Source organism: Myxocyprinus asiaticus, chromosome 6 (genome assembly GCF_019703515.2).
Source record: "Myxocyprinus asiaticus isolate MX2 ecotype Aquarium Trade chromosome 6, UBuf_Myxa_2, whole genome shotgun sequence".
Taxonomy (NCBI): Eukaryota; Metazoa; Chordata; class Actinopteri; order Cypriniformes; family Catostomidae; genus Myxocyprinus; species Myxocyprinus asiaticus.
Genome location: NC_059349.1, coordinates 28,414,857 through 28,442,234, shown reverse-complemented (window position 1 = coordinate 28,442,234; position 27,378 = coordinate 28,414,857). Strand labels below are relative to the sequence as shown.

The 27,378-nt window shown below is 35.7% G+C and overlaps 4 protein-coding genes across 12 annotated transcripts; 3 read left to right on the top strand and 1 right to left on the bottom strand.

The window, feature by feature from the left end:
* Nucleotides 1-1,790: 1,790 nt before the first annotated feature.
* On the top strand, nt 1,791-7,248 carry tmem59 (transmembrane protein 59). Of its 2 annotated transcripts, none has more exons than XM_051699862.1 (8): nt 1,791-2,002; nt 2,211-2,316; nt 2,415-2,509; nt 2,722-2,874; nt 4,527-4,599; nt 4,853-4,979; nt 5,104-5,221; nt 6,576-7,248. In XM_051699862.1, the coding sequence occupies exons 1-8, from the start codon at nt 1,847-1,849 to the stop codon at nt 6,729-6,731; spliced, it is 984 nt and encodes a 327-aa protein (XP_051555822.1). In that variant the 5' UTR covers nt 1,791-1,846; the 3' UTR covers nt 6,732-7,248. The 2 variants fall into 2 exon arrangements, with proteins under 2 accessions (XP_051555822.1, XP_051555821.1); XM_051699861.1 differs by having other exon boundaries at nt 4,847-4,979.
* lrrc42 (leucine rich repeat containing 42) lies at nt 6,669-16,843 on the bottom strand. Of its 3 annotated transcripts, XM_051699860.1 has the most exons (8): nt 15,903-16,843; nt 15,604-15,735; nt 14,723-14,841; nt 14,026-14,111; nt 12,331-12,444; nt 12,114-12,192; nt 8,693-8,733; nt 6,669-7,743 (listed from the first exon to the last, which is right to left on the bottom strand). In XM_051699860.1, exons 1-7 carry the CDS (start codon nt 16,337-16,339, stop codon nt 8,714-8,716), a joined length of 987 nt encoding a protein of 328 aa, XP_051555820.1. In that variant the 5' UTR covers nt 16,340-16,843; the 3' UTR covers nt 6,669-7,743; nt 8,693-8,713. The 3 variants fall into 3 exon arrangements, with proteins under 3 accessions (XP_051555820.1, XP_051555819.1, XP_051555818.1); XM_051699859.1 differs by having other exon boundaries at nt 6,669-8,733; XM_051699858.1 differs by lacking the exons at nt 6,669-7,743; nt 8,693-8,733 and adding an exon at nt 8,763-10,558 and having other exon boundaries at nt 15,903-16,841.
* Nucleotides 16,844-16,868: 25 nt separating this feature from the next.
* Nucleotides 16,869-25,328, top strand: LOC127442096 (protein YIPF1-like). Of its 6 annotated transcripts, none has more exons than XM_051699867.1 (10): nt 17,069-17,205; nt 17,333-17,448; nt 17,699-17,748; nt 17,903-18,054; nt 18,230-18,310; nt 18,491-18,578; nt 18,663-18,779; nt 19,335-19,501; nt 19,656-19,838; nt 24,018-25,328. In XM_051699867.1, the coding sequence occupies exons 3-10, from the start codon at nt 17,715-17,717 to the stop codon at nt 24,111-24,113; spliced, it is 918 nt and encodes a 305-aa protein (XP_051555827.1). In that variant the 5' UTR covers nt 17,069-17,205; nt 17,333-17,448; nt 17,699-17,714; the 3' UTR covers nt 24,114-25,328. The 6 variants fall into 6 exon arrangements, with proteins under 6 accessions (XP_051555829.1, XP_051555827.1, XP_051555824.1 ...); XM_051699864.1 differs by having other exon boundaries at nt 17,070-17,205; nt 17,333-17,389; XM_051699866.1 differs by having other exon boundaries at nt 17,094-17,211; nt 17,333-17,389.
* A 145-nt stretch (nt 25,329-25,473) lies between these two features.
* Nucleotides 25,474-27,377, top strand: LOC127442097 (uncharacterized). The gene has a single exon (XM_051699870.1). The coding sequence runs from the start codon at nt 25,660-25,662 to the stop codon at nt 26,404-26,406; it is 747 nt and encodes a 248-aa protein (XP_051555830.1). The 5' UTR covers nt 25,474-25,659; the 3' UTR covers nt 26,407-27,377.
* The last annotated feature ends 1 nt before the right edge of the window (nt 27,378 follows it).

The window sequence follows — 27,378 nt, the reverse complement described above, 5'->3', positions numbered from 1 at the left end:
GCTCTGTTGCATTAAATGGGTCTTCCAAATGGACAGTGACCCCAAGCATACCTCCAAAGTTGTGGCAAAATGGCTTGAGGACAACAAAGTCAAGGTATTGGAGTGGCCATCACAAAGCCCTGACCTCAGTCTGATAGAAAATTTGTGGGCAGAACTGAAAAAGCATGTGCGAGCAAGGATGCCTACAAACCTGACTCAGTTACACCAGTTCTGTCTGGAGGAATGGGCCAAAATTCCAGCAACTTATTGTGAGAAGCTTGTGGAAGGCTACACAAAACGTTTGACCCAATTTAAACAATTTGAAGGCAATGCTACCAAATACTAACAAAGTGTATGTAAACTTCTGACCCACTGGGAATGTGATAAAAGAAATAAAAGCTGAAATAAATCATTCTCTCTACTATTATTCTTATATTTCACATTCTTAAAATAGTGATCCTAACTGACCTAAGACAGGGAATGTTTTCTACAATTGAATGTCAGGACTTGTGAAAAACTGAGTTTAAATGTATTTGACTAAGGTGTATATAAACTTCTGACTTCAACTGTACATGTAAAGGAGATGTTATGTTGAATCTTAAGGACTGTCAAAATGGATTTTCAATGCAGTTTTTGCCTGGTAATGAAAAGTGAATGAGTCCATCATTTTGACCAACAAATCTTTTTGGTGTTCCACAGAAGAAAGAAAGGGTTTGGATCAACCCAAGGGTGAACAAACGGTAAAGAGATTATCCCATTAAAGTGAAAGTTCACCCAAAAATGTATATTCCCTCATTTAATCACCTTAATGACTTTCTTCTGCAGAACACAGACTTAAGATTTTTAGAAGAATATTTTGGCTCTGTAGGTCCACACAATGCAAGTCAATGGGGACCAAAACTTTGAAGCTCCAGAAAGCACATAAAGGTAATCTATCAGACTCTTCTGAAACAATCCAATCGGTTTTGGGTGAGAACAGACCAAAAGAGAACTCCTTTTTCACTGTAAATCTTTACATCAAAAGTTTCCTTGTCGATCATGATTTCAAGCTTGATTACACTTTCTAGTATTCTGCGCATGTGTCAAGCACTAGTGTAATCAAGCTTGAAATCATGATCGTGCCTAGAGACTGTAATGACAAGATGTACAGTGAAAAATTATCTACATTTTGGTCTGTTCTCACCCAAAACCGATTGGATTGCTTCAGAAGACATGGGCCTTTTCTCAATGTGCGTCCTTTTGTGTTCTTACGTTCCCGTGGACTTGTTTGACATCATTATCCACTGCTGAAGTTAAATTCCAATCCTCAAGAACGCAAGTACCGAGAATGCATAAAATTACCCGGATGTGTTTTTGATAAGGCTGAATATCAAGGATGCATCCTATGGTGACTTGTGGGCAAGAACCGGTTCTACGGTGGCAGACAAAGGCTATCTATCGTTGTGTTTTACCCACTATATAATACTGTATATGAGTGGTTTTACCTCAAAAGTTTCCCGCCTTAAGCTTGCAAAAGTCTGAGGTCTCGTGAGTGTCATCATACTCGTCACTATTTGTTGTTTTGTTGGGCATTATTTTAATATTGTAATAAACACATGGAGGAAATAAGTGTTTACAGACTTTATTTTAACATGTAACTAGTCCTGCAAAATCTTACTGGTGGGATGATAATAATGCTGTCACTAGTTTGTGTGAACTATACCTTTAAGTTATGTTAATCATGTTTTGATTGTTACCTATCGCCATAAAATGACTGCGCATGCGCATTGAACGCACTGTAAAGCGCGCGAGTGTACGCCGCCCTCGCGATATCTTCATCGTTTCACAAACAAGGAAGAGTCGTTTAGTCGATGTTTGGTGGTCAACAATGGGTGCGAAGAAGTCCTGCGGGATTTTGCTGAGCTTTTTCTGCATAATCGTGAGCACCTCCTGCTCTTCCGATGTGTTCGATGGTATTTTGGGAAACACGGCGTCTTGTCATAATACATGTCAGATGACGTACAGTTTGCACACTTATCCACGGGTGAGTGCACGCTTTCCTGCAACAGCGAAACATTAAACAATCTTCGACTTGTTTAAAATCAAAGTTACGTTTTGACAACGCTATTGACAATTTTTACCCATTAATTAATTTGTTTCCTGAGAGATTACACGTTGTAACGTTGAAAATAAACCGCGAGAAATGCGGAATGAGGTGTGTGTGTGTGTTTTTATTTGGCCTGTGTTGGTAGGAGGAAGCTCTGTACGCCTGCAAGAGAGGATGCCGTCTCTTCTCCATCTGTCAGTTTGTGAGTGACAGCAAAGATCTCAATGAAACCAAATCTGAATGCGAGTCGGGTAATATTACAATATTATTTATCTGAACTCCTCAAGCTCTCAAAGAAGATAACATTATTATTGTTATGCCACCAACCAGTTATTTTGTCTTCCTGCAGCCTGTCGGGAAGCCTACACCCAGTCAGATGAGCAGTACGCATGCAATCTAGGATGTCAGAGTCAACTACCGTTTGCAGAGCAAAGGATGGAACAGGTAATGTGAGGATCATATTTGAATACATAAATACACAGTAATAGCCATATGTACAGTTGCCTTTTTGCCTGATAATTTGCTATAATTGCCACTTTGCATGTGCATACTCTTTATGTCTTAATAAGATAATTCCTCTAGTATGTAAATATACTGTTGGTGGACCTTATTTGAAGTAACCTTACTTTTTTTGTTGTTGTTGTTTGGATGGAAAGTTGATGACGATGTTGCCCAAAATCCATCTCTTATACCCGCTGACACTGGTTAGGGTTTTTTGGGAAGAGATGATGAGCCAAGCCAATAATTTCATCACCTCGTCCTGGACATTTTACTTCCAGGCAGAAGATGGTAAAGTTGTCATTTTCCAGGTAATGTGTTGATAACATTATATAAACCTTTTACTGTTGTTTTACTGTTCCATGTTAAGTTCAGTCGACAGCATCTGTTGCATATTGTTGATTACCACAAAAAAACTGGGCTCATCCCTTTTCTTTTTTATTTATTTATTTTTTTGTATTTTATTTTTTTTTTATAAAAGAGCAAAAATTGCGGTTGCAGCAAGGCACTTACAATGGAAGTGAAGCAGGCCAGTCCATTAAGGTTTAAATAAACACACTTGCAAAAGTATAGCCACAAAAAGTAAAGATTATACGTGTTAACATAATTTCAGTGTTATAAACTCAGGGATTTACCATTGTTATGCCATTGACCAGATTACAGGGTTTACTGGCATTATGTCGCCATCACAAACAAGTTGTAATATTATTTAGCCCCGAGACGGAGCACTTGTATTCAAATGAATGAGAGAATTTGAAACACCCAATATGGCGGATGTAGAAAATGAAGTCCCTCCTTACAGGTGAAGGAGCCAATCACCTTTTAGATACAGACATCACCTGTCAGTCAACTCGGGAATGCGCTTTAGCTGGACCAGCCAGAAAAATAGTGTTTTTTTTAGTGTAATCTGAGCTTAAGAAGCTCAATGTGATATGATACCATTGTTTTCAGATTTAACTAATTAATTGAAATACAGTATGTTCTTTGATCGTAATCTTGACAAACAGTTTTGGAGATTTCTGTCTTTCCCCATTCAAGTAGATAGGAGCTGTACTTTTATGCCACTTGTATCCATAGAAAATAGCTGTCCCGGTGCGTTCTCAAGATGGCCGCCGATGGTCTGACTTGCCTTGAAAGGGACTTTTGCTGCCTTCAAGTGGACCTGGGAAGCTCGTACCTCCGAGTTGGGTATTTGTTACAATGACATGCCACGCATTCAAGAGGGAAACAAAATACAGAAGAAAAGAAATACACAATGAATGACGGCAAAAACTCCTTTTCTGTTGTACCAGTGAATAAACATAAATAAATACACTTGCATCACTTATTCACAACATATGATTTAAAAATGCATGGTATCTAACAAATTATTTATTAAAACAAACTTCAAAAGGTGAGTCAATAGTTGGCTGTCATGTATAACAAATGTATATTAAAATAACATACAGTAGTTGAAATATTTTTGCAAAATCATTCGTTTCCATCATCTTATCTGTCAACACACTCCTTCCACCATCCCATCTCGGCAACTCTTGTATCATCTTGAATTCCGAGTTTCCCCACTTGTAAGTACAACTTCGCTTGATCGTTCACGTGTTCAGAATGATATTTTGACTCCACTTGAAGGCAGTATTTGATAGAACTTTTGGAGCATCAAAAGTATGCCAAAATATTTATAAATTATTATTTGAGCGACTCATACTTACACACTAGTATGTAAGTGCCTTAATGTAACCACGATTTTTGCTTTAGAAAAAAAACTATTTAAACGAGGGACGCGTCTAATGTATTTTTGTACATTATGCTGTCGATTGACCTTAACTTGCATTAAACCCTGAAAATTATTTTAACCATAGGATATTGATGTAATATTGTGTAGATACTGCATGTAAATAATGTGTGCAGAAAGTAATTAAAGTTTATTTGAAAGTGTCATTACCTAAGATTTCCATTTTACTTCTAGTCTGAGCCGCAAGTTCAGTTTATGCCCGAGTTTGAATTTCAGAGAGAGGAGACAGATGAGCCACAGAGCACTTGTAAGTGATTAAAATGACTTGCATCTACTTCTCTTTCGGTTTTTCTGTTTTCCTCTATGATAAATAAACAGGTTGTGGAAAATACCACACTTTTACTAGTTTTTCCCAGGGTCTCTTCTAACAAGTCATTACTGTTTTCACGCCTAAAAATTCATGATAACACACCTAAACAGCATCAAACTATCCGTCACATAAAAGAGGTGGTTTCAGAATCACAAAATTGATAGACCCCTTGTGTTTTCAAAAGTTGCAGATCGTGGAATGAACAACCCTGTTTATAAAGACTTTCCAAGGAGTTTCATCCAGGAGAGAGACCGAGACATGTTCATTGATAGAAGCAACTCTGAGGATGATTACAACATTTTCAGCTGCCTCTCAAGGTTGGTCACATCTTGATCTGTACAGGAATTCTTATTGGCCGTATTAGGTATGTATTGCAGTTATTAAATTGGTTGTCTTTGTTAAATGTAAAACAGTAATCATTATCATCTTGTTTACTGTCAGGAACCCATGGCTGCCCGGCTGGATCTTGACCACCACTCTGTTTTTATCTGTCTTTGTTCTAATCTGGATCTGCTGTGCCACAGTGTCCACAGCTGTTGAGAAGTATGTCCCTGCTGAGGTAAACTAATTTACCATTATTACGTTTGGTATAAATGTGGATTTACACAAAACATAGTTTTGCTAGTGATTTCATATATTGAGGAGATACTGTCAGTGAGAAACAGAGTTAGACCGATAATTGGTTTGACCATTATTATTTACTATTATTACAATTATTATTATTTTGTGGGGGGGGGGGGGGTATTTGGTTTTATGATAAACAGTGTTGGGTAAGTTACTTAAAAACAGTAATCCACTACAAATTACTAATTATTTCTCAAATTGTAATCTGATTACTAATTATTTCATTGAAAAAGGTAATCACATTACTAATTACTTTACATTTAAGTTACTTTCTAAAACACTTTTCCGCTCAACAAATATATATTGTTTCTATATTGTTCATTGTTACACAAGTCGTACACTCAGCACTTCACATTTCTCCTTCACAATGACTAGTTAAGGGGCCAAAAATTCATGTATTCTACATAAATAATATATTAGAAATAAGCACAACCCTATAATGTACTTAAAAGTAATTTAATTAATTGAAAGTCAGTAACTGTAATCTGATTACAAGAATTTTTAATGTAATGCATTACACTATTTTTTATTTTATTTTTTTGTACTAAAAATGAATTAGATTACAGTAACTAATTTCTTTGTAACTGGATTACACCCATCACCGCGGTTATAAGTTATTAATATTGGGTCTATCAATAAATTCCATCTGGGGAGTTTCTAAAGAATGCACCCAATAACACCATTACACCACTCTGCGTTCAACAGGAAACAGTGTTTAAAGGTATATTTTCAATATTTTAATGTGTTGTTTGCATGATTCATTATAGTTTATATGTAACAGCCAAAATTGTAAGCTAAATTATTGTTGTTGTTTTTTTTACTGTTGTAGTCTTAGTTGTTGTGTCAAAAAGCAGAAATAAAATATAATTAATTTGTTTCTGCATATCAGTTATTAGATCCTTAAACATAAAAATAATTGTTTATAAGTATAATAATTGGCATCAGTTGTAAAACAATAATATTGGTCAATATATAGTGAGAATGTACTGTTGTTACATCCATGTACTGTGTTTAAGAAGACTTGGCAACAAGGCAAAGATTAAATAAGAGGATGATTTTTGGCTTTCCCTGAGTATATCTGGTACTAGCTATGTTTACTGTGCATATCTGTCATGGTCTTTCATCCTGAAGTTATTATTTTGAGCAGATAAGTAGTTATGAACTCAAGTCATTGAAGTAAATTGTCCCAGTTTACACATGCTGACCATTGAACCATCCACTTATTAATTAACAACTCGGATAAAAATCTGATCTCGATATGCGTTCATACTTTCTCTTTCTTTCATCAGAAACTAAGCATATATGGGGATATGGAGGACATGAAGAACCAGAAACTGACCCCTTATGTGCAGTCCTCTCTGGTGGTTATCAGATCTCCTGGGGTAGAGGAGATGGAAGCAGGACCACTTCCATCAAAGGTCAACCTGGATCAATCTAACATTTAAGAGTCACCTTAACCACGGAGTAGGAACTTCCAAAGGAACTGGTGTCACCATGCTGTTAAGTCTTACAGATAGAAATGTGGTCTTCTCAGTCAACATTTTGTGATTATTGCTTAAAACTCTATATTTGACTTTTACTATGGATATTTTGGTTTCTTCTTTTTCAAAGTTGAGAAGTATGGACTATGGGAAATATTTTATCGGTACTTTGGCAGTTTAAAGGCATTACCTTTAATGAAAACTCTGTAGGATCTCAGTTTTCCATAATTGTTTTCTACCCTTTTGTAGATATGAGGTATGATTTGTGTGTGTGTGTTCTTAGTGTAATCAATAACAGCTTGTGATTTGAGCTACAAAATTTGTGTTGCACAGTAAAACTTAAAATTTTGATTTATGCACAAGAACCAGATATCTCAGCTATATGTGAAAGTTTCTTGAACTGTTTTAGAATCAGTCTTTTTTTTTTTTTTTTCTTTCAGATTTGTCATCTTGATATTGTTAATAAAAATACCAAAATGTGTTAAGTCTCTATTTTTACATTCTTAATTGCTACTTATTATCAAATTGAAGTATCCTGTGTTATTTCAGCAGTATAGTGTTTGTGTTTAGTCATTAGTTTGGAACCGTCAAAACGTCATCATTTTTATTTGTGTGGGCATGTCAGAACTGGCAACAAAGTTATGTACATTTGCTGATGTGGTTACTAAGTTACTATCTTGTAACACACGTGACCATTTATGTAGGCTTTTGAACACACCACTTTTTTTGAATGATGTATATTTGGCTACTTGTATGGTTTATTTTAGTTTACAACCGCATCATAGCACAGAGACGGCACTCATAAAGATCACTCCTTAATGATATCTGGCTAAATACTGATTCAAGCAAAATATCAGTGCTGGTATTATTAGATCTCAGTGCTGCTTTTGACACTGTTGACCACAACATTCTCTTAGACAGATTGGAAAACTGAGTAGGTCTCTCTGGGATGGTCCTCAGCTGGTTCAGGTCATATCTAGAAGGGAGGGGTTATTATGTGAACATAGGCAACTATGAATCTGAGTAGACATCCATGACGTGTGGAGTCCCACAAGGCTCAATTCTTGCACCACTCCGGTTCAACCTGTATATGCTCCCACTAGGCCAAATTATGAAAAAAAAAAATGTGCATACCATAGCTATGCAGACGACACCCAGATCTATCTAGCCCTGTCGCCAAATGACTACAGCCCCATAGACTCTCTGTGCCAGTGCATTGAAGAAATTAACAGTTAGATGTGCCGAAACTTCCTTCAGTTAAACAACGACAAGACACAGGTCACTGTATTTGGCAACAAAGGTGAAATTCCCAAGGTGAATGCATACCTTGACTCCAAGGGTCTAAAGACAAAAAATCAAGTAAGGAACCTTGGTGTCATTTTGGAGTCAGACCTTAGTTTCAGTAGTCACATCAAAGCAGTTAATCAGCCTACTATCATCTAAAAAATATAGTGGGAATTAGATGTTTTGTACCCAGTCAAGATGTAGAGAGACTTGTTCATGCATTCATCACCAGTAGGGTGGACTACTGCAATGGACTCCTCACTGGCCTTCCCAAAAAGACCATTAGACAGCTGCAGCTCATTCAAAATGCTGCTGCAAGGATTCTCAACCAAACAAAAAAATCAGAGCATATTACTCCAATCCTGGCAAATTGTCCATTGTTGCCAAAGGTTTGCCGGAGGTTCACCACTGCCTGTGAAGAGCTGCAAACTTCTGGTAAACATTTGCATGTGAAAATAACGAGCGGCAAATTTGCAGCTAGTTTAGATTTTTTTTTTTTTTTTTTTGTAAGGGATAACACCTAAAACTGAAAATAGAATTGGGAAATAGGATGCTGTATTGTTTGAGAATATATATTTCTGGGATATCTCGAATTGAGTAGAAATGATTATTTGATTTCTAAAGAGATTATTGATTGTTACCTTTTCAATCAACCTTTTGTATCAGTTTGATGATGCAACATCTGAGAAAAATGAAACGAGAGAGGAAGGTAAGATGTAATTTGTTTAGGTGGAGATTAAGTTCCTTTTCTATCTGGAGAGAAATATTAATTTAAATGAATTAATCAAGCCTAAATAATATTTGTTGTTCTCATGAATTTTTATGTGGACAGCTGTTTTTATACAAATACAAAAATTCTGCTCTTGTAATGTGTAAATTGATTTAAGTGAAAATTACAATACTTTCTGCTTAAAGTGTTATCTAGCAGTGAGGCTGATGTTTGATTTAACAGGAGTGTTTTTCATCAGATTGTGGTGGTCAGTGCTGCAGCTGTAGATGTTGCACTAGAAGAGCTACATGTATCTCTGGAATCCTTTTGTCTTGTATGATCTCCAGTGCGGTAGCAGTGGTGCTAGTTTTGTTTTTTGGCCTTCCTGAATCATCTCCAATTATGACACTTGTGTATAATCTATAACTAACATTGTTCTAAAAGTGTCAGATTAGGAATATGGACTTTTAGTTTCAGATTATTTTTTTTGTTTCGTCAGTAAATCGAGATTGTAGGACAGACACCACTAAATGGGTCCGGATTTTGTGTGATGACAGAGTAAACTACATCACACCTTCTGACCTCTGTAACGGAGTTCCCAACTGTCCCAGTGGAACAGACGAGGACAAGCTCATTTGTAGTAAGCTTCATTCTGTTTTCAACAACACAGGCATGTGAAAATCCATACATAAACTACTTAAAATGTAATGTTGTGTTTCACAATAGATGCATGTAAAGCTGCCCATTTTCATTTTAGACAATCTACCAAACAACCTTCCAAGTAACCTTATTTTCCGTTGTGGCAATCCACACTTTTGGATCTTCATTGACAAACATTTTTTAACTTTATTAATGATTGTGGAGACTGCTCGGGTGAAATTGAAATCTCCACAAGTCTTTGTGCCTCAATAATTCTACTCATTAACAATTTCCAGACCATTCTGAATCAGTCAGTAATACATTTAACCATAATGATATTGCTTAATAATTGATCATTCTGTCCTGTTCAGATTCATACTCAGTTTGTCTAATTATATTGTGCTTCTGTGTAGATGCAAACTGCCCTTCCTGTGGAGCAGACTGGTGGCCCTGCACCCCTGTGGACTTTCAGTACTGTGACTGCATACCCCGCAGTCTGTGTTGGGATGGCAGACAGCACTGTTTTGACTGGTCTGATGAATACATCTGCATTAAACGCTAAATACTGACATTTTTCAAAATGAAGCTTTGCGTTAAATATCTTTATGGGAATCTTGCACCATCTTGCAGTGTGCGCTAAAAATGTTATTGGAGTTGAAATGTGTATTCATACTACAATGTTTCTTGTTTTGTTATATTTCATAATTTGTCACTGCATCTTTGTGCATTTTCTAAGCAAAGTATTTTGTATAAACATGCCCATGTTTGGCTGTTAGTGAATTTGTCTGAGGCAATGTCAGATTACAGTAGAAAGTTTTTATTTTAAAGAATCCAAAGTAAAAGCATTTCAATCACTTTCCTCACAGAGGAATGCAGTGTTGGCAAAGTAAACTGTTTGTTGCCACTCAGTAACTATTTAACATATCTAAGTCCTCTGCAGATAGAGCAGACTCAGACTGGCGCTTTACGAGAGGAGCTGTACTTCGCTCTTCCTCTGTTGATAGTCTCCTCTTCTTACCCTTCTGTACAGCTGAATCTGTTGGGTTATGTGCGATGTGCTCATGCTTATAAAAGTGAATTGGCACAACTTTGTCTTTATTTGTGCCACTTGTCCCAGACAAGGAATTTAATGTCTTTCGAACAAACTTTTCCCTTCCATCTAAAAAAAAAAAAACAACTGTTATAACAGAATTTTCGGGGGTCAGTGCAAGTTTAGCTCAATGGAAGAGAATGGGGCCAGTCCAGAAACATTCAAAAACACACTGTTTCAAAGGTACAGCCACAACACATAAATATTATACGTGTTAACATGATTTCAGTGCGATATAAACTGCTCATTTACCTTGTCTGTGTACAGATATATACAATATTATAACTTCAATATTACAATTACAACTTACAACTGTCATGACAATGCAACACAGATAAAGTCTGTTATCTGGTAAATGCCGTAAAACTTGTAAATCCCAAAAATATTTGATCACACTAAAATAATGTTAACATATTAATGTTTACATCTTGTAGCTATACTTTTGAAATGGTGCAATTTTAATGTTTATGGACTGGCCCCATTCACTTCCTTTGTAAGTGCCCTACAGTACTTCACTGCCAGTTTTGCTTTTTTAATGAATTAAGGAGAGAAAAGACAATAAAAAAAATTAAAAAAAACATTATTATTATTATTCTTTTTAAATCAACATTATGCCACAATTGCTGTCAATAGAGCTTGTATTGAAACAGGATAATTTCTTTAAAATTTAAGATTCCATTAGTAACTTCTTTGTTTGTGTTATTTTGGACTTAAAGTGACACTTAACGGTGTGAATGCAGCATCATTCAGTATGAATAGTTTTCCAGTTACAAATGCCATTGTAGATATTCATGTAGATATTTAATTTAATCCAAGAGTGAAAGTGTCCAATATACGGCGGTTACTGAGATTAAGCAAGTAGTATTCGGCTGGTCAATATATATCAGCACTGCTCTTTATTAATCTTATTATTTCACATTGGACTGTCATATATTATATTCTCTCTTAACAACACACTGGCAACTGACTATCAACCGACAGCCCGAATGTCAATACAGTACAATACAACCTACTGTATATTTCATATATTCATTTTATACTATTTTTATTGTATAATGTGTATTCTATTTTGTGTGTATGTGTATTCTATACTGTGTGTATTGTATACTGTACATTGTATATTATTATTTGTATATTGTGTTGTGTGTAATTATGTGTATATTAGATATGTAAATTGTGATGTGTAAATCTGTTTATTGTAAATTGGTATATGTCTCATCTATGTCTCATCACTGTCATGACTGCTATGTTGCTCGGAACTGCACCCAAGACTTTCACCCATTATTGCACTTGTGTATATGGATGTGTGACAATAAAAGTGAAGTGAAGTGTTCACGTGATCATAACATGGTAGCCCCCAAGATGTGACCCTCTTGAAGTAGAGTCTTCATTAAATGTAAGTGGTCATGATTTTATATGTATGTTTCAATTTCACAATTCATTTATTTTGGTGTAAAACTTTTTTAAATGAGGGAAAAATTACGGAGAAAACCTTCAATATGGACATAATGCACATAATGATATAAAGGTTGCTGGAGTTACAACATTAGGCCACTAAATTGTTATTCATTCTATAATGATAATTATTTTTAGGATTTGTGATAGATAAAATGTATAAACTCACAGAAACGGAGAGCATTTGTTCTTGGTTTGTTGTCTTTTTTTGGTACTTCTGCAGCTCTAATTTCCCATTGGTTTATAACCTGATTGACAAATTTGAATAAGTTATAAAGCATAAAAACTATATATACAGGTATATAGAGTCTCAGTGTAAAAGCTCTACAAGGGCATCCTCACATAAGATACAGAGGAACACCAAATCTATGATGGATTTCTGTTACCTGTTCAGCCCAGCCCTCTGTTTTGCAATCAGAGTGAGCAAACATCTTCAAAGGTGTCTCTGAGAGGATCAGTTTCATCTTATTTCTGAAAAATTCTTTCACCAACAAATTCACCTACAAGAGATTGTTAAAGGGATAGTTCATCCAAAACATTTTTTCTTCTGCTGAACACAAATGAAGGTTTTGAGAAGAATATTTTAGCTATGTAGGTCCATACACTGCAAGTGAATGTTGGCAAAAACTTTGAAGCTCCAAAAGCACCTAAAGACAACATAAAAGTAATCCATAAAACTCCAGTGGTTAAATCCATTTCTTCAGAAGCGATATGATAGGTGTTGGAGAGAAACAGATCAATATTTATGTCCTTTTTCTTTCTATAAATTCTCCTTTCTGCCCAGTAGGTGGTGATATGCACGAAGAATGCGAATCACCAAAAACAAAAGAAGAATGTGAAAGTGAAAGTGGAGATTTATATAAATAAATTTAAAAAAGACAACGTCACATCTGACTATACGTCGTACCAGGACAAAATCGGGTTGCTGAGAAAAAAAAAAAAAAGAAACACAGTTAAGTCGCATCTCTGTATAAATCGCACTGACAGAGGTTGCATGCAGTAGGCACTAGGACCCAAGAGAAGCCGCCCGACTTCCCTTCAGCCACTCAGATGTCAAATGCGCTTCGTAAAGTTCCTCAGAATCTACACATCGTATCATGATGTTTTTGGGCTTGTTTAAAACGAGAGAATTTGGTTTAAGTAAACTTGTGTACAGTTTCTCATATTCTGTTTATGTTTCATGAAAGAAACGCAACAAGTAAGCCACATCTATTCATAACATCAGTACCTCTATGCTGTATACAAATAAATAGCTTTTAGTCTGAGAAAAAAAACAATATGTTCATTCATTAACGTTAGCGACAGTCTATCTGTGGATATTTCTGATATTTGCAACCCTCTTTGCAATGTAGCTATTAATTATCCTGTTCACTGTCTGAATGTTTTTACTACGAGTGTGATGAAGCGTCATTTTGTGGGCATGTGAGGAGTTGCGTTTGTTAGCAGTCTAGAGTTTGTTAGAACAATAATGTTATGATGACAGAATATTTAAACTGGTTGCATAAAGTACTTTGTAAAGGCAAATTATTCTTAATAGGCAACTCCAAAACACATCTACCGTCTGTATGACTGATGTTTACATCTGTTTTGGTGCGAGTCTGTTTCACCAGCCGACATCAGTTACGTATAAATTATGTATATAAGTCGCTTCTGACTATAAGTCGCAGGACCTTTCCGATGATGGAAAAAAAAAGCAACATATTCTGGAAAATACGGTAAATATTTATCTGTTTCGCACCCACACCTATCATATCGCTTCTGAAGATATAGATTTAACCACTGGAGTCTTATGGATTAATTTGATGCTGCCTTTGTATGCTTTTTGGACCTTCAAAGTTCTGGCCACAATTCAACTGCATTGTATAAACCTACAGAGTTGGGATATTCTTCTAAAAATCTTTGTTTGTGTTCAGCAGAAGAAATAAAGTCATACACATCTGGGATGGTATGAGGGTGAGTAAATGATGAGAGAATTTTCATTTTTGGATGAACTATTCCTTTAATATTATGCAAGACCTCCATTAAAATTTCAACAGCCAATAGAAAGTTAAAGAAACTTGTTTTTCTTCCTGTTTAATTACCTTCACATTTGTCCCAGATATGTCTAGTTTCTGTAGTGTTTGAAAGCATGTTAGATAGCCAAGTCCTTTCTCTGTGATGGGATTCTCTGTTTTGAAAGAAGAAATAAAAAATGATAGTGTACGTGTAAATTTGCGTACAAAATACATTCAACCTGATTATGGACAGTGTTGGGTGTAATCCAATTATAAAGTAATTACTTACTGTAATCTAATTACATTTTTAGTAAAAAAAAGTAGTGTAATACATTACATTTTAAATTCTTGTAATCAGATTACAGTTACTGACTTTCAATTAATTAAATTACTTTTAAGTAAATTATAGAGTTATGCTTATATCTAATACATTAATACATTATGTAGGATACATGAATTTTGGCCCCATAACTAGTCATTGTGAAGGAGAAATGTGAGGTGCTGAGTGTATGACTTGTAACAATGAACAAGAAAGAAATATAAACATTATTTTGAATTCGAGTGGAAAAGTGTTTTAGAAAATAACTTAGAAGTAAAGTAATTAGTAATGTGATTACTTTTCCAATGAAGTAATTATTAAAGTAATTGGATTACATTTTTTTAGAGAAATAATTAGTCATTTGTAGTGGATTACTATTTTAAGTAGCTTACCCAACACTGGTTATGGATAGGAAATACCTAACTCAAGAAGAGCTGACTATATGAATATTTGCCTTAAACCTACCAGAGAGGTCCAGAAGCTGCAAGTTTTCTAGGCCTTTCTTCATCACTCTGACTGGTGCTGTCAGTCTCTGCAGGCCTGCATCAGAAAGGCAGTTTGCCCCCAAGAAAAGCTTCACAAGACTACCAGAAAAAAATTTGAAAATGCATTAATGACACCTGTGATCACATGTTTATGCCAAAGTTATTTGAAAAGTTAACTGCCACTGATTATTTTCTTGCACAGTATAAAGGGATAGTTTCCCCCAAAAATGAAAATTCTCTCATCATTTACTCACCCTCATGCCATCCAAGATGTGTATGACTTTCTTCTGCTGAACACAAATGAAGGTTTTGAGAAGAATATCTCAGCTCTGTAGGTTTATACAATGCAAGTGAATGGTGGCCAGAACTTTGAAGGTCCAAAAAGCATATAAAGGCAACATAAATGTAATCCATAAGACTCTAGTGGTTAAATCCATATCTTCAGAAGCAACATGATGGGTGAGAGTGAGAAACAGGTCAATATTTATTTACTTTTTTACTATAAATCTCCACTTTCACATTCTGAAAGTGAAAGTGGAGATTTATAGTAAAAAATATTGAAATTTTGATATTTTTCTCAACCAAAGGATTGCATCGCTTCAGAAGACATACAATAAACAACTGGAGTCTTATGGATTACTTTTATGCTGCCTTTATATGGTTTTTGGAGCTTCAAAGTTCTGGTCACCATTCACATGTATTGAATGGACCTACAGAGCAGAAATATTCTTCTAAAAATCTTCGTTTGTGTTCTGCAGAGGAAATTCATACACATCTGGGATGGCATGAGGGTGAGTAAATGATGAGAGAATTTTCATTTTTGGGTGAACTATCCTTTTAAAAATGAATTGCTGTCCATACCTAGAAAGGACCTCAGAGGTTATGTATTTAAAAATGTCATGGTTGTCGCCTAATCTGCATCCATTGAGGTCCAGGCTTTCCAGACTGTGAAACATTCTGATCTCGTCCAATCTTTCAGATATCAAAAGATACCTGAGAATACAACACACAAAAACACACATAATACAATATACAGTATATAAACAGAAAGTGCTAACATACAGATCTACTATATTTAGGCCTGAACAATTCTGTCTAGGTTGGCAGGTAGGTTTTGAAACTAAGTTTTAATACTTTCTAGAGCTGCCACTTATTCTCACCTATTTCTCAGACACAGAGATTTTAGCACTAGTTCTCCATAGGCCTCACAGAAAACCTGCAGTGCTCGGGATGCAGTATGTGGGTCAATGAATTTGTGTCTCTCTTCAGCGGCTGAGAACAACTTATCAGCCATTTGCTCCGGGAAACCGACCAGTGAATCAACATGTTCAATATGATCAGCAATAAACTGCAAAGATAAGTCAAATAAAGATTTCACCGAATACCGCAGACTACCCTCTTTGTTGTAGGTAAAGATGAAGAAATCGCTTCTCTTTGTGTGACTAGCGGAAGGTAAAGCGTCAATGCAGAGTTTAAATGAGAAGTCTCTGTTAAAGAGTCTGTGCTGCGGCGGAGCTGCACGAATATCTGCATTGACACAGCGCAGCTCTCCTTTCTCTCGGACATAAACAGCTCCACAGTCCTCATTTAAGTACATCCTGACCAGCTCCGTATACAGCACATATACTCGAGGAGCTTTTGTCCAAACTATTGATTTGGCTTTTTTAAATCAAGGTTATATTCACTTGGTTAAATGTAAAGGCATTTAAAAACGACGCGCTCTTGAAAACAAAAAAACAAAAACATTCCTCTTCTGTCAATTTTCACGTACATACCAAAATAAAAGACACAATATCTCATCTTTACACTAAAATATATATAACATATGTAAATGTATATATTTCAAGAAGAAGATGACTACAGAATTTTCCATATTTATTGACCTAAATTTTAAAGCATACAATAAATGATTTCAGGACAAGTCATCACTTTTATTCAGCTTTTAACAGTGTCATTGGCTACTTCCGCGTTTTACACCGACTATGGTGACGCGTTTCCGCCGTATTTAGCAGCGGATTTTTTTTATATTTGCAATTTTTTTTAATTATTTAGTGTACATTTATAAAATTATAATTTGCGTTATATGACCCTGGAATTAGTTTAAAAATATTAGTTACCACAGCTGCGATGAGGTTTCTAAATCAGCTACGGGGCGAGTGACAATACATTTGACAACTTTCTCTTTTCTGCCTGCTGTAATCCACTGCCCTCTTTTTTATTCTTCTTTTAGAAAGCTGTGGAAGCGGGTTGGAGTAAACGGGTAAGCAAAAATTATATTTGCTCTGGTCTCCCGTTCACCGCTATACAAGTTTACCCTGCTATCATTTACTTCCGCATTCCAAACCCGGATATGTAAAAAAGGGTCCATTCACACAACAAAAACAAAGTTTCAAATCGACAACAGCTGGGAAGCTTTCTCTGCTGCACACGACGATGAACATTTGATGTAATTTGTCGCTCTAGGTACGTGTATGTTAACTAATCTTTGACAGTGCTGCTTCTAAAACAAAACAATTTGCAACGATCAATGTATTTGAATCTATTTTTGTTTTGCATGAGTTAATATCCGCATACGTCTGATTGTCAACAGGTTGTACAGCACTGTCACTCGTGCCATACATGTGATCAAAATACTGAAGTTACAGTGGTAAATCCTCTGTTTCGTCAGAATTAATGCTTAAAAATAACGACATCATTAGCTAAAAGGTGTCTACTTCCTAAATGTCTCTAATGATTTGCACATTTGAATGTCCTTGCACATACGTCATTCTATGTTATAGGTCTTATTTTTTTGTATGTCTATTTATAATCTTGCTTTGTTTTATGTTCTGTGTCTCACTGTATTGTTCTGTGTGCACTAGTTTCTCCTATCACCCAAAAAATTCCTTGTGTACATGAGAACACTTGGCAATAAAGCTCATTATGATTCTGATTCTGATGATGCCTTCATTTACAGAGCACACAGATCTGTGATGGCGAATACTGATTTTCAACTGCAATTTCAAGGTGAGTTACTGCATTACCCACCCATGATGAATTGTAAGGCTATTTACTTTACAATTGTAACAACAGTGTAGGTAAATAATAATCATAAAATAGTGGAATCTGCATATTGCTGTTAAATGTTGTATAAAAATGTTATTTATTTTTGTGCTTCGAGAATTTGAAGATGATCAAAATTTCATTGAAAGTAACCGAGGTGCTACAACAGTGACCATCGATGATGCCATCAAATCTCGAAAACAACGAAGAGCTGCTGGAACTATCTTCGAAGAGGAAGCGATTCCATTGGACAATGACGACAAAACTGAGGTCAGAGGAGAGTACAATCAAGAAAATGTAACCTCTTCATTTCCCCCAATAGATCACTGTCTCTAAAGCGATTTTTTTTTTTTTTTTTTTTTTTTTTTTTTTTATTATTTTATTGTATTTTTTTTATTATATATATATATAAAAAAAAATTTTTTTTTTTTTTTTAATCATACAGCTTCTGTCGGGTCAAAGAAAAAGTGCTCCCTTTTGGACGTTTGAGTTCTATCAAACATTATTCGATGTGGACACTCATCAGGTAAGCTACTTAAGTCTTTAATGTAGGAATCAGTAATTGGTAACATCTTAAAACAATTGCGCTATTTAATCCCTAACATTACTCATACGAAAGAAGTTATTGTTGAAACTAATGGCAGCAATATGCCGTCTAAATGAGACTCAGGTGAAGCATAAACAACTTCTGTTTGTTTATTTATAGGTAAAGGACAGAATATTTGGTTCAATTCTGCCTTGGCCTGGGAAAAACTTTGTTGAGATCTATTTACGAAGTAACCCGGACCTGTATGGTAAGCTAAACTAAAATAAAACTGAACAGAGGAAAAGTAAAGAAGTTTATAAAAGGTTAAATATGCTGGTATCTATTGTTGTAGGACCTTTCTGGATCTGTGCAACTCTTGTATTTGCCATCGCTATTAGTGGAAACATCTCCAGTTTTCTCGTGAACAAGGGTCAGCCACAGTACAAATATGTGCCAGATTTCAGGAAGGGTAAGAAATGTGGTTTGAAATTAGCCTGTGTTTTGACCAGTAAAAACTAACAACATTTTGTAGGATTTAAAATGTATCTACTCCAGTATTGTTAAAGGAATAGCTCACCCAAAAATATAATTCTCTCATCATCTTTTATCACTGCGGAACACAAACAAAGATATTTTCAAAGTTTGATGTTTATATCCATGATGCAAGTCAATGGGGTCCAAAACTTTCAAGCTTCAAAAAGAACATAAATGCAAAATAAAGGTAATCCATACAACTCGAGGTGTTTAATCCATGTCTTCTGAAGCGATACGATCGATTTTGGGTTAAATGTTAAAAGTTTTGAACCCCGTTGACTTGCATTGTATGGATATAAACAGCATTTTTGGGTGAACTATTCCTTTTAAGCCTGTGCAACAGTAATAAAATACTTAAATGATACAAAACATTTATATTAGTTTGTAAACATATCAAGAAATTATATTATCAAAGGAGTTTATTATGTTGTAAAGACCCCATAATCCTTACCATAAAATGCTACATTGTTTTTTTATCTTGTTTTTCAAGTAACCATGGCTGCTGCAGCAATCTACAGCTATGCATGGTTAGTACCATTAGCTCTTTGGGGTTTTCTCACATGGCGAAATAGGAAGGTCACAAGCCTGGTGTCCTACTCCTTTCTGCAGATAGTCTGTGTCTATGGTTACTCCCTCTCCATCTACATTCCTGCTGTGGTGAGTAATACAAGCTTTATGCATTAATATGTGTGTAGTTATCACATCAGTTAAAAAATATAATGCATCAAAGTTTGATGATTTGTTTTTCAACATTCTCTGTTATTAAATTGCAGTTACAGCTTACTTGTTTGTGTGCATTTATGAAAAACAGATACTGTGGATAATACCAAGTGAAAGGTTGAGGTGGTGCTCCATTGTGGTAGCTTTGTGTCTCTCAGGATCTGTTCTGGTAATGACATTCTTGCCGGCCATGAGGGACGATAAACCAAGGATTACCATAGCATTTATGTCTGCCATTGTGATTCTTCACGTCCTTCTTGCAGTTGGTTGCAAGGTACATTTTTATGAATCTTTACACATAATAATAAAATTATGATGCTTGTGGAGAACAACACACATCTTTGCATACTATAAGGGCTGTTGATTTAACGTGTCAATTTAATGTGACTAATTATATAGTAATAAAGTAAATTAATCATGCCCCCTGATCCGTACGTAAATTCCGTACAAAAAAGTATGTATTTTCGAACCAATGTAGCAATTCAAGCTTAAAGTATCTTCTTGTTTTTACGAGACACATCAGCAGGGGGCAGTCAGCGCACCTCTAGCAACGCAGCCAAACAGGATGCATTCTTGACAGCTAGATGAAGCACAACAGAATTTGTAACTTGATACAGTGTCCTAAAACATTAACCTTATTACGCTGAAAACCACTGAGGCGCTTCAAAGGCATCTGCTGACAAATGTATACATAGATCAACAGTTAAAAATAGAGCAGATGGAACGCAAGAACGAGTCTTATGATAACAGCCTTCAAAGGGAGAGTTCACCCAAAAATAAAAATTTGGTCATTGTTTACACACCCCTGTGTTGTTACAAGCCCATATGACTTTCTTTTTCATAACCACAGCCCCCCACTTTTGGCCTACACATCAACGGAACTTCAGCGCTTAAGAAACTTGCTTCATAAAGTTTTAAAACTTTAACAAACAATTTGTTTCAATCCATTGAAGCGTACATGACACTGCGGCAAGTCGTGTGATTTCACTAACAGATGTTACCAGTGTGTGTGTGCAGGACAAGCGCTTCAAGACACAGAATCGCTTACCAATCCATTTACCAAACAAATTGATTGACTTGATTCAGAGCTCCAAAAGACTTTGTGATAACTATCATTTAGCTAAAAAGTATTATACCTAAATCAAAGGAACACTAATCTCACCCATGGTAACTAAAAAAAATAAAAAAATAAAAATGTCATAACATAAAACTACATAATTAACATTAAATGGAACTTAAAACATAACTATAACCACCAGTAACTTTTAAATGTTAATTAAAAATATCCCCAAACAGTCCCCAAAACCTGCACAGATGTACCTCATTAATTATGCAATGACAACAGCCAATAGCAAGTCCTCAAGCATAAACAACAACAGACATTAAAGTATATTCCTGGTAAGGACTATAATTCAATTGTGTAATGTTGTTAAGTCAAATGCAATCACATGCAATAAAATGACTGTCAAACGATTGAATAGATACCTAAAAAGAGGGACCCATATACAAGAACACACAGTTGAACTAATACAGTTTTCAAGTAGTATCCGAAACCGAAGACAGCTGCCTCATCAAAGGTTTTCGTGAACTGTGAATATAATGACAAGAGAACAGTACAGCCAGATCTCTCTCTGTTTCAGTGCGGAAGCTGATTTGAATCTCTTTAGTCAGATTAGGCTACTTCAGCATTCTAACTGTGTATGTTGATAAATAACTAGTCAGTCACCATGATTTTGACAATCTTTGAAGCTGGTCTGGTATAAATTGGCCATATAATTTTTTTTTTCCTTTTTATAAATTGACACTGTGTGATTGAGGAATCCAGTTCAAACAAGTAAGGCTAGGCATAGAAATGCATTTATTTTTGGAGAACTCGTAGTGGTAAGAGAAAAATCTTTGTGAATACGAGCCCAGATATTTGTCGTAAAAATCGTTTCTCGTTATAATGAGATATTATGTCATAAAAATGACTTTTTTTTTCTTGTAATAAAATATTATGTAATAAAAAAAACATTCTCGTTATAAAGCTAATATATAATTACATACAGTAGTTTAAAATAAATGCATAAAATACATTAAAAACGTATTCACGTATTGATGTATTTTATGCATTTATTTTAAAATATCTATCATTGTTATTATGAGAAAAGATGTCATTTTTATGACATAATTGAGTGGAAAAAATAATAAGTACGTGGCAGCATTGCTGTTATAGTTCAAATTATTTTAACAATTATGTATTATTTATTTAATTATGTTGGGGTGCATTTTTCAGAAAATATTGATATATACGTGATTATTTAATCGCCATGTAAAGTAATTGATTAAAAATTAATTGATTGACAGTCCTACAAATTATAAAAAATATACATTATATTATTGCCTTCTAATCTACAATATATACTCTATCTACTATACAAATATATGCTACAATTATACATACAGGTGCATCTCAATTAATTAGAATGTCGTGGAAAAGTTCATTTATTTCAGTAATTCAACTCAAATTGTGAAACTCGTGTATTAAATAAATTCAGTGCACACAGACTGAAGTAGTTTAAGTCTTTGGTTCTTTTAATTGTGATGATTTTGGCTCACATTTAACAAAAACCCACCAATTCACTATCTCAAAAAATTAGAATATGGTGACATGCCAATCAGCTAATCAACTCAAAACACATGCAAAGGTTTCCTGAGCCTTCAAAATGGTCGCTCAGTTTGGTTCACTAGGCTACACAATCATGGGGAAGACTGCTGATCTGACAGTTGTCCAGAAGACAATCATTGACACCCTTCACAAGGAGGGTAAGCCACAAACATTCATTGCCAAAGAAGCTGGCTGTTCACAGAGTGCTGTATCCAAGCATGTTAACAGAAAGTTGAGTGGAAGGAAAAAGTGTGGAAGAAAAAGATGCACAACCAACCGAGAGAACCGCAGCCTTATGAGGATTGTCAAGCAAAATCGATTCAAGAATTTGGGTGAACTTCACAAGGAATGGACTGAGGCTGGGGTCAAGGCATCAAGAGCCACCACACACAGACATGTCAAGGAATTTGGCTACAGTTGTCGTATTCCTCTTGTTAAGCCACTCCTGAACCACAGACAACGTCAAAGGCGTCTTACCTGGGCTAAGGAGAAGAAGAACTGGACTGTTGCCCAGTGTTCCAAAGTCCTCTTTTCAGATGAGAGCAAGTTTTGTATTTCATTTGGAAACCAAGGTCCTAGAGTCTGGAGGAAGGGTGGAGAAGCTCATAGCCCAAGTTGCTTGAAGTCCAGTGTTAAGTTTCTACAGTCTGTGATGATTTGGGGTGCAATGTCATCTGCTGGTGTAGGTCCATTGTGTTTTTTGAAAACCAAAGTCACTGCACTCATTTACCAAGAAATTTTGGAGCACTTCATGCTTCCTTCTGCTGAAAGATGCTGATTTCATTTTCCAGCAGGATTTGGCACTTGCCCACACTGCCAAAAGCACCAAAAGTTGGTTAAATGACCATGGTGTTGGTGTGCTTGACTGGCCAGCAAACTCACCAGACCTGAACCCCATAGAGAATCTATGGGGTATTGTCAAGAGGAAAATGAGAAACAAGAGACCAAAAAATGCAGATGAGCTGAAGGCCACTGTTAAAGAAACCTGGGCTTCCATACCACCTCAGCAGTGCCACAAACTGATCACCTCCATGCCACGCCGAATTGAGGCAGTAATTAAAGCAAAAGGAGCCCCTACCAAGTATTGAGTACATATACAGTAAATGAACATACTTTCCAGAAGGCCAACAATTCACTAAAAATGTTTTTTTTATTGGTCTTCTGATGTATTCTAATTTTTTGAGATAGTGAATTGGTGGGTTTTTGTTAAATGTGAGCCAAAATCATCACAATTAAAAGAACCAAAGACTTAAACTACTTCAGTCTGTGTGCACTGAATTTATTTAATACACGAGTTTCACAATTTGAGTTGAATTACTGAAATAAATGAACTTTTCCACGACATTCTAATTTATTGAGATGCACCTGTATATCTATGGTGTCAAACTACGGTATATCTACATATATCTACGGTGTCCTCAAAACAATCAAACATGTTAAAGTTTGCATTTATTCAGCTTCCAGTTTGATATTGACTAGACGAAATATTCAAAATTTGAGTGTTATAAAAATGCTACAGAGGCAGAGTTGGAGTATCAGAATTGGCACTGCTTCTTGCAGCGTTAAAGGATCAAATTTGGTGTCAAATGTGTTTTCCCAGGGGAGGGGAGTGTTCTTGGAAACACTGGCAATAGTCATTGGCCTGGAAACATGCCAGTATGAGAAAAGAACCATATCTTTATGGCTATCACATGCCATCAATTACATTCATTTAATTAGGGAATGCAGAGTTAGTGGAGTTTAAGGAACAAAAGTGCTGTCAAAGTCTGACAGATTTGTGCCCTCTCTCTCTTTTCTCTCTTGCAGACATACTTTTTCAGTACAAATGAGATGGATCCATCAGAGGATCACAATGAGTCACTGAGAACAACCAACACTTTATCACCCTCAAAGGCAAACTGAATCAGAGCTGAGGGTAAATAAAGGGCTTCAGTGGTGTGGCACTGAAATTACATAAAAATGTAATTATGACAATGCAAGCTCTATGCTGCTCTGCTGTTTTTGACTGTAACTGCTGATGTGAAAAAAGACATTGCAGTTGACAAGATTTTTCAACATTGTTCACACTTGAGACAAGACTTCCTGTACATATTCTGTTCTTCAAGCAATTGTTATTCTTCTGTAATTGCCTTTTTTAGAGAGAAAAAGGTATCTTGATAATGAGCTCGTGGGTTGTCTGAATTTCACTTCATCTTAAAAAGTGTGAAGGTAAATGCCTAATTTGGGCAAATTTTTGTGCATGCGGGTGAGCAGGGTAACCTCTAGATAATAATCTGCAACATTACTAATTTTCTGATTTGAGTTTTAGACACGTTACTGTACTGTTACTAAGTAGAGGATGTGTATATAGCTGTGGTTTAAATATTTGTGATAATTGAACTTGAGATGGTTTTCAAAAGGGTCACTCTCCTGTTTCTACCACTTTGGAACTTGTACATACACTTGAAATGTCACAAACTTTACAGTGCCATCAAGCAAATCAATGGGAAAAATAAGAGAAATATAAATGAGTTTAAGAATACACACATAAACTGGTCATCTACTTTAGTTTTGATGAAGCTGAAAGCCAAAGCTAGATCACAGAAATTGTTTACATTTTTACAATCTTTTACAATTGCTTTTGTGTGTTCTCTGAGAGATTTGTTACTATCTGTACATGTAGATACAATGCCTCGACCAATTAACTGATAACTGTGTTCCAAGATATCATTTTGTAGTAAATATTTAGTAGTTTTTTCTGTTTAAAATTTTATATGCACACCAATCCAGATTAATTGGAAGTGATGAGTATATGTGCAGCAGAGGAGGCATTTTTCCCCAGATAATGTCTCGGTGATCGCAGTGGAGATTGTAGAATTTGCTTCTCCGCACCATCAAAATACATGGAACAAAGGTTTATTGTCATAGATAAAATCTATCTTGTCTTTGATGTCAGGATCTGATACAGTGCAATGTTTTATGTATCTCAGAGTGCCATCGTCAGTGCACTTTTAACCTTAATCCGTCACTGTTATTTGAATTAGATCAATGATTTTTTTACAAGGTGGCACCAGCGTTATGAAATGTCTGAACTACATTTTCCAAATTAACAAAATAGAAAATTTGTTCCACTTGAAACTGTGCCAATGTGTGGTGTGTCCTAATTAATGGTCATTCTAGCCTTAGCTTAGAGTTACACTGATGCTGGCTCCCAAACCTATAACCTCTGTGGAGCAATGTCACTGTGGCGTACAGTTATCCAATACATGGTGGATTTAAAATAAGAAAGGAGACATTTTTTTAAATCACTTTTTCTTTATGCAATGGGAGGGTATCTGTTGACATTATTTGAATGACCCTACTTGACCTCACAGGGAACATGTATTTAAAAAGAAGGCTTCAAACCGACGACGTATATCAAGGATCATGCTTTTTCAATATTAGCTACATTTAAGACTGCAAATGAGTGATGGCTGGGAAAGTGGAAAAGGTCTCCAAGTACGAAACTTTGAAGCTGCTGGAAAAGTGCCGAAAGGAAAGAGACGATGCTTTGCACCGTGAGAATGTAATGAGGGAAAAACTGAGACAACATGAATCTCGAATGAGGTCAACCGAAGCTCTCAAACAGAAATTGAAGCAATTGACTTTGGACAACAAGGAGCTGCGCAAACAGGTCAAAGTCCTACGGGCTGAAATTGGTTTAGAGTCGAGTCCGAAATTTCATGGTAAAACCACCAAGGATATAATCAACGAGTTGCACCAGAAGGAGAAGGAGTGCGGTTCACTAGTTGAAAAAGCTGGGAAATTGAGTTTGACCATTGATGAATTGACTTCAGAACTGGCCAACACCGTGACCTCAAAGACTCTGCTGGAGGACCAAGTGCAGTCACTGCAACACAATCTGAGGGACATGACGAATAATCAGCGACGTCTTCTGAAATTATGGGAAGATAAAAAGGCGCAGAGGGAACAGCTGTCACTACCTGCGATACCCCAGAGACCTGGACAAAAGCCTGTTTTTCATAAAGGCGTCCAGACGGAGATGTCCATCAGTTCAACTCCGATATTTCCGACAAATGCATTTGAGACCAAGACGCGTCGTGAGATTGACAAGAGCAGAACCAGTTTGGAAAGACGCAGCATCACTTTAGCAAACGGCACACATCGGGAGAAAAATGCTTTGATTCAGAATGAAGCGAAAGGAATACACAACTGACAATTATTTAATGAAACTGTCTGTCGACATGACACAAGACTACTTTAGCCGATTCAAAACTACATTATTAATAAATTAAATTATTTATATTTATGCATAGCTAATCTAAATAATTGTACATAGTAAATATTATTGTATGTAGGGTAGCAAGGGGCTAAAAGCACACCTTAAGGAAAATTTGCTTTTTTTCTGGGCACAGAGTGTATAAAGCTTGAGGGTTGGGGGGTGGTTAGAGATATTGTGTAAATACAGGGACAGTAGTTGTAGGGCAAAATTGGTCAGCTCATGCACATACACTCCCGAGACAGCAAGATGCTTTTTTGAGTAACAAATTAAGTTAACCCTTTCCTGTTAATTACAATCACATTTGGCATTTTATAAATGTATCTCCATTGTGATTGGATCAGCCAATGTGAGCCCACTTTGAACATTACTGAAAAACATTTGATTCAATCACCTGGAACAAAACTGAAAATGACAAATAAGTATTTTGTCTAAAAAAGTGTGATCGTTTCAGGGATTCTCATTAGCTACATACATTTGCTATATTTTAAAAATTAATAAATATATAGCCTAACTACCTCAAATTCAAACTTTAGACATTACACGCAATGATCTCATGGATCAGTAATATTTTGCAGTGTAAGTACTGTGGTGGTTTTTGTTGCTGTTTTGTCTTAGGTGAAAATAAAATCAAAATAGCCTTTTACACTGGAGGTGTACACCGCTGTACCCATTGTAAGATTGAATCCCGGACAGTTGCTGTTTTTTTTTTTTTTTTTTTTTTTTTTTGTGTGTTTTTGTTTGTTTTTTGTTTTTGACTGTAGTCTCAAGTATTACTGTACTTTTATATGTTGATGTTGGCTGTAATGTCCACAAAAATGTGTATAATCATTTACGGACGTTTAACATGAAAGCCAAATGTAATTTATTCAATGTAATGCAGCTTTTTTCGTCTCCAGTTTGGATAAT